The 12626-nt window shown below is 38.9% G+C and overlaps 1 protein-coding gene across 1 annotated transcript in view; it reads left to right on the forward strand.

The window, feature by feature from the left end:
- CNTNAP2 (contactin associated protein 2) overlaps positions 1-12626 on the forward strand; it is a 1960721-nt gene that overhangs the window by 891154 nt on the left and 1056941 nt on the right. Inside the window, exons 5-7 of the mRNA XM_042974552.1 lie at positions 292-495; positions 4180-4364; positions 10605-10748. Coding sequence (XP_042830486.1) covers positions 292-495; positions 4180-4364; positions 10605-10748 — 533 coding nt within the window. The remainder of the gene's footprint in view (positions 1-291; positions 496-4179; positions 4365-10604; positions 10749-12626) is intronic.

Below are 12626 nucleotides of genomic sequence, written 5' to 3' on the forward strand. Positions count from 1 at the left end.
TGAAGCATATAAATAATTAATGGAATTTATGTTGTTAGTTATAATTGAAGTAAGATTTTATGCTACTAAAGGTCCCTTTGATCATTTTTTATGAATACCCTCCATAAAATTTATTTCAGAACACATAAGCCAAAAGAAGAAATAGAACAAGAACCAGGACTCCAGATTTTTCAGGAAAAAACACTTCTTTCTCATTTATTCTGTGCAGACATCCATCGGAAGTGGGTGTATTTTGCAGTGGGTAGCGACACAGAAGAATTGAAATAAAATGTTACTTGTTTCTTCTTTTAGGGGCTGATGTTATCAACTTTGATGGCCACGTTGTGTTACCATATAGATTCAGAAACAAGAAGATGAAAACACTTAAAGATGTCATCGCCTTGAAATTTAAAACCTCTGAAAGTGAAGGGGTGATCTTGCATGGAGAAGGACAGCAAGGGGATTACATTACCCTGGAACTGAAAAAAGCCAAGCTGGTCTTCAGCTTAAACCTAGGTATGTTCTGACTTTTGGCCCCATTCTTTCCTTTTATTAGTATTCCCATTAGTAAAATGTTAATGTTGCTTAATCCTTAAAACGTAAATTATAAAAAAAAAAGCATTTCCTGTTATGTTTTCAATTTATTTTTAATCCATAGTGGGTTAATCCATTTTAATTCGCATATACTTATTTATTAAAGAATAATTATTACATTCTTGGCCTAAGCAAGGTACTATACTAATATCTGAGATATGGTGGTGAGCAAATAGAGAAGGTCCTTGAGTTCACGAAATGTATGATCTAGTGGAGGAGTCAGACGATATCTTCTCTATTATTATTTTAAAACAACTGGATCAAAAGCAAAGACTTCAAATAATGAGAAGTAGTATCAGCTCCATTAAATAGGCTAAGATGATAAAGGATACTACAGAGGCAAGAAGGGTCGACATTGGAATAAGTATTGAGGAATATCCTTCCCGGGAAGGTACTCAAGCTGAGATCTCAGTTATGACTAAAACTAGCCATGAGAATGCTGAGGAGAAAAAGCAGTCCAAGGTAGCAATCCCTACTGATGAAAATCTGGCCTGCTCGGGGAACAGGAAGGAGGCTGGTGGGGGTGGATGAAATGAATCAGTGGGAGAGAAGACAAAATCTGGAAGTTGGGGATTGTTCAAATCCTATTAAGATGCTGTACGGCATGGTAAAGGTTTTAGATATTATTCTTTAAGGAAGAGACACTATAGGTAGGCTTTAAACCATGTGGCCTCATGATCTTATTTTTAAAAGTTTTGCTGAGTCTTCGGTAAAATAAAATGCTTGTGTTTGCACAAGAGGCAAAGCCAGACTTCCGCATCATGCAAGTGAGGGATGGCCCTGGCTTGCGGAGGTGGCCGTCAGCAGAGATGCAGGGAAGTAGGTCTAGTTGGGACATGATTTTAGCGGTAAGTTCAGCCTACTTGGTAATTAGAAAGAAAGAGAATTAGCGAAGGAGAATTCCTCGACACCTAATGGATGTGAGTGCCGTTTTCAGAAATAGAGACAGCTCTGTTTTCTCTATAGAGTTTCTTCTAAGAAAGGATCATGAGTTTCTTCTAATAGAGGAGGTCTGAAATGGACATGGTGCATTTCAGTTGCCTGTTAGACACAGGGGGTTGCATGTATGAGATTGAGAGAAGGTGTTACATGGAGACTGAGGGCAGTGGACCGTGGCAGGTAGAAACAGTGGTGTCAGAGACCAGGAAGAGAAAAGATGTGGCTACTGTTTCGGGTTCACCTAAGATGTCACAAAGAGGAAGACAGGCAGGTGAATATTGGCTGACGCCCCGTAGACGTTATTGCTGCCTTTCTCTCCGTGGAATAGAAAGGACAGTAGTTATATTGACATAGGTTTAAGAAAAGATAAGAAATGTGGAAGCGAGTTTTTCAAACATAATCAACTAGAAATCGGAGAATCAGGAATCAGAGAAATGAAATATTGCCTGGAAAAGGAGTTGAACTGGAGTGAGTTACTCTTTGGTTTGGTTTTTTGTTGTTTTTAAGCGTTTTAAGCCTCTTGTTTGGCTAAAAATTTCAGGATTTATGTAAGAACTTTTTGAAGGGTATCATACAAATTCCATAAAGTCTTCTGTTATAAAGAGTAACAGAATTCTACAAAAATTTGCATCTAAAATATATTAATAGCTGAAACTCTCATGTTAAATGCATCCCAGGAGGAAGCTACAAAACTAAAGATTAGAACATGAAAACAGATTCTGCCTCTTTCACTGGCTTATCAGTGTGAGCGGTCCAAACATACTAAATTTTATTACTTTGAAAATCAGTATTATACTAAAAAAGGACAGTTTCTTTTTTTTAAGTTTATTCATTTATTTTGAGAGACAGAGAGCAAGAGAGATATGAGCAGGGGAGGACAGAGAGAGAGAGAGAGAGAGAGAGAAAGAGAATACCAGGCAGGCTCTGTACTGTTAGCATGGAGCCTGATGTGGGGCTCGAACCCACGAACCTTGAGATCATGACCCGAGCCGAAACCAAGAATTGATTGTTTAATCGACTGAGCCACCCAGGTGCCCCACTCTAAATCATTTTTGAAACAAGTTTAAATAGAAGACGAAAAGCAGAAATGGGTGGGGAGAGGTTTGATAACAGAAAATAAAATCTAAGCACTTGAACAAATATGCACACACACACACACACAGAGCAGTTGAATTATATCTAAGGACCTTTATTTTTTCAACCCTTTCTCCTTTTTTTTTTCTAAAGTGAAACACGGAGAGAAGCCTTTTAAAAACCATGTGCTTTATATAGGTGTGATGTTACTGTTCTGAAGCAAGTACCCGATCCTGTGACCTCACAGAATGATCATCACCTTTTCACTGCAAAGCAGTTTACTTGCAGTTTCATTGACTGACTGGAATTTATGACAGTCAAGGAAATGGACTCACTCATAGGTCCACTGTGCCTTTTGAATGCCATTACCTAAATATCAGGCATATCTAGCTGCTGCTGAGTCTTCTAGCCATTTAAAGTAATTTAAAGTAATAAAATTGAGTATGTCCTTTCACTTAGACTTGTTCATGCTTTTCTTACTCCCTCTCTGCCCCACCGCCACATGTCCATACACAATCATGGTCACAATCCCGGCACGTTTCATTTCATCACCAGAAGGAAAGAAAATCCGATCTAGGAAAAGTATAGAAAATGTCAGGTGGAGACATCATTAGCATCCTAACCGTGAGAAAAAAAAAAGAAAGAAAGAATTCGATGCTCTAATCAGTTGTGTGTTTCTCTTATTTCTGTCATTCTATTTATTCTGAAACCATGATATATTTTTATAGCATTTAGTTTTGCCTGACCACGGAAAGCAATACTTGATTAGGCAAAATAGAAGGTAGTATAAAACGTGTGAACGGTAAACAGAGATGACTTGAGTAAACATTTTGGATTCTTGCACCCTTTCACTCTCATTTATGGCCTTATTGCCATAAACTAGATTAATGCCACAGATACATTTTTGCAAGTTTTTATTTTAAAATAGAACTCGAGTTAATTTTCCGTGCAATTAAATACTACACTGTGCTTAAAATGACCGCTTTTGGAGCCAGTGAGAACTGGAAACCGTCATGCTGTGTTTTCTTGACCGATAATAAAAATAACAGCAACAATGAAAGACGGTTAACAGGTAACATGGTGTAGCGAGTGCTCACTCTTTGCCAGGAAGTAAGTTGAGTCCTTTGCGTGTACTAATTACTTTAATCGTCATAGCAACCTTGTAAAGCTGCTGCTCTTATTTTCTCCATCTTATACGTGAGGCAGCGTATGTGCAGGGAAGCGGCCAGCTCGCCCAGGATGAGGCGCGAGCCGCTGCTGGAGCCAGCGTGAGAACTCGGGCACTTTGCTCCAGAGCCATGGGCACTGACTCTGTAAGGAACCCATCAGATCTAGCGGAATTCATGGCACCGTGGGGAAAAAAAGCTCATTTTTTTTTCTTTTTAAAGGAGATGTTTCCCATTTGTAATAACTTTTATGTATTTTGAGTATGCTACTGTTTTTAAGCGTAGTTGTGCATGCTGGGCCCTACGGCAGTGTCAGTCGACGGGACTTTTGAGGGCAACGCCGGCCTATGGCTGTAAATGAAAAGTCCGCTGCCCCCCAGGGTCACTGTGGTGTCACTGCCTCATTTCTGTTCGTCCCACGACTCAGGAAGCAACCAGCTCGGCCCCATCTACGGCCACACGTCTGTGACGACCGGAAGTCTGCTGGACGATCACCACTGGCACTCTGTGGTCATCGAGCGCCAGGGCCGGAGCATCAACCTCACCCTGGACAGGGGCGTGCAGCACTTCCGCACCAACGGAGAGTTCGACTACCTGGACCTGGACTACGAGGTGAGCGCCAGCACGTGGCCGTGGCGGGAGGGCCCCGGGGGCTGCCGCCGTCCCCCACGGCTCTGCCGGGAGACCGCCAGGCCCGTAGCTGCCAACGCCACCCGCTTTCGACTCCGGGGAAGTCTCATCGTTCCACTTCAGGGCCCAATCTATTCACGCTGTCATTTTATTCGTTTCTAAATCTCTAGTTTTTAATTGTATTTGAAATGTTTTAAAAATCTTGGTACCAACGTAATCATTTGAAGGGAACGGGCCATCTGTCCTGTCATCAGGGCAATTTAGTAAGTCCAGAATCAAATACAAGATGTAATCTGTCCATTGTTAGTTAATTATGCTATAAATCACCCATTCTTCTTGAGGGTGGATGGACATCACACTATAAACGCAGGGCTGCCTAATATTTATTACAAAATATTGACTGAGAAATTCCAAGTTCTGATTTATATTAAGTCATTTATGAATTCATGACTGTAGATAGTTCCTCAGTCAGGTTCTATTTTCTCAGATAGAATTATCATATAAGAAAGAAAGTAAATATAGAATATTTTAAGAGGTTGTTCATAAATAAGAGGACGTATTTTACTCCCTAAATGACCAACGATTAAAAAAATTATTGATCATATCGATCCCATAAAAACTATATAGTCACATATTATACAGGTTGGCATTTCAGGTTTTTTAATAAATTATTTGGAGAGCAGTTCAACCTTAAAATGTCCACACAAAATGTTAATCACATATAGAGATAAGAGTTCTAGACAATATTCACAACAGTGTTACATTTTCTAGAAGAAAAAGGATGACAATGAAAAAGAGTAGCACTAAAATAAATAGGATGAAATATTATTCAGCAAGAGGTTTCCAAACTTCCTTACTTCGCAAAACCCTCAGTGTGTTATTAATTTTTCCACAGCAATCCTAGACTATTCTGTAATAGTTTGAGCCAAACAACTTAATATATGTTAATAGCCTAACAACTCGGGAGCCCTTTGAAAAAAATGCAGCTAAAATAAAAGAAAAAAAGTACATTCGTATGAAAGAAAGAACAATGGTCACTTGCCGATGGGCGGAGTGTTCCTGTGCTGTCTAGCTCCTCAGATTTTGGAATCAGATTTGACTGCCATTCTCATCTTCTGTCCCACTTTTGCCTTCATGTGACACTGTTTTTATCAGAGAAACAGCCAAAAACTCATGTTCACAAAGACAGGAAATCATCAAAAGCAGTGTAGTAGGATGTTGGAACGGTGAACTAGTTCAAGCTAGCGTTTCACATAATGCCCAGAACATGTCAAATATCACTGTGTCTTCTTTAAAAATATAAAGTGTAGGGACGCCTGGGTGGCTGAGACAGTTAAGCGTCCGACTCTTGGTTTTGGTTCAGGTCACCATCTCACGGTTCATGAGACAGAGCCCCGCGTCGATCTCTGCGCTGACAGCAGGAGCCTGCTTGGAATTTTCTCTCTCCCTCTCTCTGTAGCCCTTTTCTACTCAGCCCGTGTGTGTACGTGCTCTCCCTCTCTCAAAATAAATTTAAAAACTTAAAAAAAAAAAAATATCAAGTGTATGGTAGCTGTGACCCTTTGGGGTTTCTGTGCTCAGTATGCCTCGCTCCCAGTTTTGAAATTGTGTGTACACACACACACACACACACACACACACACACACACATATATACACACACAGAGATTTTTAAAAATGTGTAGTAGGCTTACCATAAGATAATTGAAAAAGTTAGGATTTACACCTGTGTTTTATATTTTCTTTTCTTTTTTTTTCGTTAATGTTTATTTTTGAGAGAGATAGGGAGACAGAGCACAAGCAGGGGAGGGGCAGAGAGAGAGGGAGACACAGAATCCGAAGCAGGATCGAGGCTCTGAGCTGTTAGTACAGAGTCCGACAGGGGGCTCGAGCCCATGAACTGTGAGATCACGACCTGAGCCGAAGTCAGACGCTCAACTGACTGAGCCACCCAGGTGCCTCTATATTTTCTTTAAATATTTAAATAGTTTCTAAATTGTCTCCAAGATGAATCTGTTACATACATTCCTATATAGGAATTTAAAATAGATTATGCTACATAAACCTTGATATTGAGACTTTATTAACATTAAAATAAGTTTAAGGTTATCAGAAAATAATTGTATCCATTCCCCAAAAATCTCCTTAAAGCAAAATGATCATTGCAAGGGAAAGAATGTTAAAATCCCAGAAGTTTCTCTTTTTTTCTAAATTAGTGTATTTCTTGGCTTAGGTAGCTTATCTCTCCCTGTATGAGAGAACCTAAAGATAAATTATTCATCCTCCATTAATAAACTCTGAAGTATCATACAAGAGATTAGAGATCCTGGAACATTAGCAGTGGGCGAACACATTTCCAATTTTCAAAAAACAGAATTAAAAATTTGGGGTCATACACTCTATGAGTTTGTGGTGAAATCTATGAATATTCATGCACACACAAGACCTTGCATAGAGGGTCAGCACTTTCCTGGACACGTTGAGGCCCATCAATTATACACACCATGTTTGAGAACTTCAGCTGTAGACGACAATGCCTGAGACATTGTTAGAGACACTGGGAAAAATGTTAATTTATTGATAAAGAATCAGGAGTCAGTTGAATTGAGTCAGTCTCTCAGTGTTTTTGCACATATTTCTTTGACTCATCCATACAATAACTAGACTCAGACCCCAAGTGGGGCTTGTTATGAATAATTGAAGTCATTCCTATTACTCAGGAAATTCCAAGGGTTTTAGGAGCTCTGTGCCAGGAACTGGGAACAAAGACCAAATATATTTATTTTACCACACCATGATAGAATAATCCCATCATATAGACTAAATACAAATCATCTCAAGAACATACATAATAAAAAAATACAGAGATGCGTTCTGAGTGGTTATGTTTTGTTTATCGTAATTTAATTTAAATCTATATAATTTAGTTTTTAACAGTGGCTCTGTTTAACAATCCGTTTTCATGAGCCAGCATGAGTAGGATTCAGCACACCATAGGGGTAAATTAATACCTATAGCCATTCCCCGAGATGTACATCATGAAAGAAACAGTAGAAAACACGTTTGCTTCTTTGAGGTGACTCATTGTGGGCATTGTCTTGTGGAGGATGGTTTAAGAGTTCGCCTTACTCACCTCCTGGAGCTTAGTTACACTGAAGAGTGAGCCAATCACCATTTGCAGGCAAACTGCTAGCCCCTGAGAAAGTACAAAGGTAAACAGATGCACATCCTTCATCTCGGCCAAAGGGCAGGACCACACACTGATGTTTGGCCTGGCTTCTCTCTTTTCCGCAGCTAAATTCCAGGACGCACCCACTGTGCCTGTTATGCCATGGCCTTTGCAGTACAGTTCTGCTTGGGAAGTAGAGGAATGCATGCCCCTTGATAGCTGGAGAGCTAGGCTAGGATTTGAGAGAGAAACCAGCTAGGATTTCGTAGAGAATCAACTGCACGGCTCAAACTGGACCCAAAGGCCTGGGTTTGTGTCCCTTTTTGCTTCTTACTGGTGTGTGACAGTGGACAAATCCTAGTCCCCTTTTGGAAAGTGAATGTAAAACTCCTTTGTCATAGCACTTGAAGAAGCGTAGGAAGCAATAGGAACCACCCCACGTGTCGGTTATGTGACAGATGCCTCCACATAGAAGGTGATGTGGGCAGGTAGCCCTGGGCTCACATGGCAGCGTCGTGGTCCTCAAGACCCCAGTCTGCTTTTACCCTGCCGCTCTTCCACCCCCATTGCAAGTCATCCCACGATGGCTCTTCACCTTCCATCTTGCATTCCTGGTGGGAAGGAAGAGTGGAGAAGGCTGTGCTCGCCTCCCCTTTCGTTTATAGTTCTTAGACTCACACAAGGTCCTACTTTATTCTCACAAGACCAAACCTTGCTTCACGGAGGTTGGTGAATGCCATAGGTTGGCTGGAGAGCTCTGTGCGCGCTGAAGAACGTTTGCATTTCCCTGAAGAAGGTGTGAGAAAGGACACTCGGAGCTATCTAGCAGTCTCTGCCGCGCTGTGCAAGCTCTTGGTAACTGACAAAATGGTGAATGTGGCTATTTCCTTAGAGTCAGGGTTGTTACTGAATGGTGACATCATCAGTAAGCCAATCGTGAGTTATATGAATATATGATTATCTAGCAACTGCAATGATGGCTTTTTTTGGCTACCTGAATGATTATAATATCAAAATGTTTTGTGGTTCAGGCACTTCATTTTACTGATGAGAATGCATAATCAGAAGAAGTGACAATCTAATATCATATGATTAGTTGTACTAGGAATTGGGATTTGAACCCACATCTCCTAGTTGTGAGGAAATCTGGTAAATTGAGCCTCTGTTGCTTCCCTAGGGCACCTCTGATGATGAGGTAGGACATGTGCTGAGGGTTGCTGAAAGCAGGGAAACCAGAGGAGTGCTTAATCGTCATCCCAAAGAAAAAAGTTCCAAAAAAGTTCCAAAATAAAAAAACCGTACACCTGGAGAAAGAATGAGACAGTATGTTGAAACTAGTATTTAGTAATAACGTTCAAAATGTGCCACTGCATGGGGCACCCGGGTGGCTCGGTCGGTAGAACGTCTGACTCTTGAATTCAGCTGAGGTTATGATTCGTGAGATCAAGCCCCGCTGTCAGAGCGGAGCCTGCTTGGGATCCTCTCTCCCTCTCTCTCTGCCCCTCCCCCACTTGTACTCCCTTGCTCTCTCAAAAATAAATAAACTTAAAAAAAAGTATTAAAAAATGCGATGCATGTCATTAAGCATAGAAAATTTTATTCTATCAACTGGGAAAGAACTGGTAAAATAAACTGTAGATGGAAATTATAACACTCCACGTAATTATCAATAATTCTTACCTTTGGTATTAGATATACTTAGTTAGGACCTAATAAGTTCAGTTTAGTGCCACTTAAAGATATTTTTCTAGTAATTCTACTGTTTTAGTTTACAGTATAATTTTCCTTTTGTCATTTCCTAATCCTTTCTATATATTTATTCTCAGTCTCCCCTTCTTCTTTCATATATAAACTCTGTGGTAAATGATACATTTTCACCTAGCCATTATTACCAAATTTTATTTTCAGTGAGGTCCTTTGTTTTTTTATATTGTCTCATAAACTATCATTAATTTGTGCTTTTTTCCCCTAAAACTAAGCCTCTAAAATGCCGTGACACTAAATAAAAGACCATAATTTGCTAATGGCCTCCTAGAACACAAAGGTCTGTTTCTTATGTTTCAAATACCAAGTCTTGATGTTCAAAAATGTTTAACAACTGCTTTCATTTTCAAAGCTTTATAGGAAAAGTTAATAATGGTACCGTTGAATAATAATTAAAAGAGAAGTAACATCTGGCTTATATATCTTGGTACTGCAGCTCTGGTTAGTATTTAAATTTATTTACTACTAATTCACTATTAGCAGTAAATGTCATTATGGCAATACATATATTAAGTATAATTTTACATTATAGGAAGTTGATACTATACTGCTGTAACTTGGCCAAAGATACATGGAAAAATACGTACTCTCTTTTTATAGGTGATAGTTAGCAGCCAGAGAATCACGGTAAGGGGTGTCCAGCTTATTCCCTAGGATTCAGAAGACGTATAATATCTCTCAGCCTCAGTGCTCACATCATAGCCCCCACGTCCTAATATGTTCTTAATGTAGTAACAAGACTTTTTGAACCATTTTCTGTATTCGAATAAGTCTAGTGAATATTTGACTCAATGGTTTTTTAGAGTAAAATTAAGTCTACATAGGATAAATACAATATTTCTTCCTTTGGGCTGTGGTTTTTTCAGGGTAGTATTATATTCATACTGGGTATCTCATGATGACTAGAAGCATTGATTAGTATATCTTTGAATGATAAACATAAAAATATGTTTTTAATATTAATGAAAGAAGCGTCCTCAATAAAATCTTTTGAAACATTTCAGGAAAGTTTATAAAATGCCTTTTGAGTGGCTACATTGGTAAATATTATTACTATTTACTTATTAAAATCGTAATCTAATTGCCAGAATTAATGATACTGTTATGGACTTCCATAACAACATAATTTAATATGCAACGGATTCTGGAGGAAGAAAAAATGTCTGTATATTCTAGGAGAGGTAAGATAATTGACTTTGGGTGTATTAACAGTTTTGTCTAATTTATTGTGAATGTTACTTGTTTAAGTCAAACACAGTGTGAACTTTTATAATTTTCTTTTCTCAAAGATAACCTTCGGAGGCATACCCTTCTCTGGGAAGCCAAGTTCCAGCAGTAGAAAGAACTTCAAAGGCTGCATGGAAAGCATTAATTACAATGGTATCAACATAACTGATCTTGCAAAAAGGAAGAAACTAGAGCCCTCAAATGTGGTAAGATTGCTCACTCCAAAATACTGATATAGAGAAACGTCACAGTTTTGTTTTCTGTGGAGTATCGAACAGCGTCACACAGCATTTGTCATCATGCCGATGTGGGGCTCAACAGTGTAAAAGTAACTTGAGAGTTGCCTAAAAATGTGTAACGAGTGGATATATTCTGAGAATAGGTAATAGTTTTTGAGGTCGATTAGAGTGAAATAGATGGTAAGTTTCACTCAGATGGGGCACAGGATTTTGACACCATGTTTCTGGATTCCCTGCCTCAGAGGGACAGGCGAACCTCAGTTGTGCTTTGTCCTGGCAGGTCAGCAGCCCTTACGCAGGCAGCATCATGTCTCCAGATGTCTGATCATATATGGCTTTCCAATTCTTGTTTATGATTTAATTCAATATTTTAGAAAGTGTTACATCCAGGAACTTGATTGTACTCACTTGTATGTTTCCAGACATAACGCATCCAGATCAGTAAATAAATACACTTTTTGCGAAAGCCCGAACATACTAAATATCAGGCAGTTAAATAAGGATCGATCGCCACTGGGTAGTGAAGGCTGTGACATAGAGCCTGACGGGGATCTTCTTCCAGCTCCCTTTGGGAGTTGTTTCCAGATTGAACTGTTTAAAGGAGGAGAGCAAAAACCGAAGAATGCTCTAGCATACCCGCTTCTCCATGACACTGCTTAGCATCACTGAAAGATACCAGCTGAAAAATATAGTATGTGTCCCCTGTTGTTCTGCAAGAGCAGGAGTTAACTTCAATCTACAAGTATTATTTGGAAGAGTCTGGGGTTCCGGAGACCCACGCATTCGGGAAACCACTAACAGTAGATAACGTTACGAATGCTTGCCTCATGTCCCAGAAGAGCTCTGACGGTCAGTTGCGCTGCATTTGAGCCGAGGGTTTTTTTTTTTTACAAAATGACTGGACAAAAAGAAATCCTGTAATGAATAAACAGGAGTCCCAGGTCAGTTATAAAAAAAAAAATTATTAAGGTATAAAATAATTAATGTGAAATTTTTCTTTAATAATTATTTTTTCTTAAAAATAATAGTATATAGTGACTAAAAAGTTGAAATTTGAAATGATCTCATCAAACATTAATATAGAGAAAAATAGTAATAGTTCCATTTATAGGCAGCAGGCACTGTGCTAGGAATGTTACTTTTATGGTAATCTGAGAATAGTACTACAGTATGAGTAAAGATGTTGTCATACACGTTTTGTAGATGAAAAAAAAATGCGAGATTTTACCTGGAAAAGTAACTTTCCAAAATGAATGTGAGTGGATTCACAGCGTGTGACCCCCGAGGTCATAGTCTCCTATATTGTGTTACTTCCTACCTAGAGCAGTATTAATATATATGCTTTTTTAAGCTTTGGATAAAATGGCACCAGGGTCCTTTTGTTTTCCCAGAAATCATTGCTTAAGATAAAAAGGTACAGAAGCCAAATCATCAGAATACTGTTTCTATTATCTGCACCTTTAGGAAGCAGTAAAGTGTTATTTCTGCCCAAACCTCCCATTGGGTCCTGAGATGCATTCATTAGGCACCCAAACTATAAAGGATTTTCCTATGGAGACTTATTCCCACGGCACCTTTAACTGCAAAATATATTGTAGTTACAAATGCTATTTTAACTTGAATAACAAAGATATTTAATAAAGATAGATATAAATTATCTATAATTATATTTGTTAAAATAGAATGAACCCACATGGAATAAGCTTCTAAACAAAAACGTGTACATATTAAAATTTTAGGCAGAATAGAGACAAGTGGGATATTTTGTAAGCAACTCTAAAGGGAATATTTATGAAGGAAATTTGCTTTCAAAGATGTCACGTGCTGGTATTTCAGTGAAATTGA

The sequence above is a fragment of the Panthera tigris genome, chromosome A2 (assembly GCF_018350195.1).
Source record: "Panthera tigris isolate Pti1 chromosome A2, P.tigris_Pti1_mat1.1, whole genome shotgun sequence".
Classification (NCBI taxonomy): Eukaryota; Metazoa; Chordata; class Mammalia; order Carnivora; family Felidae; genus Panthera; species Panthera tigris.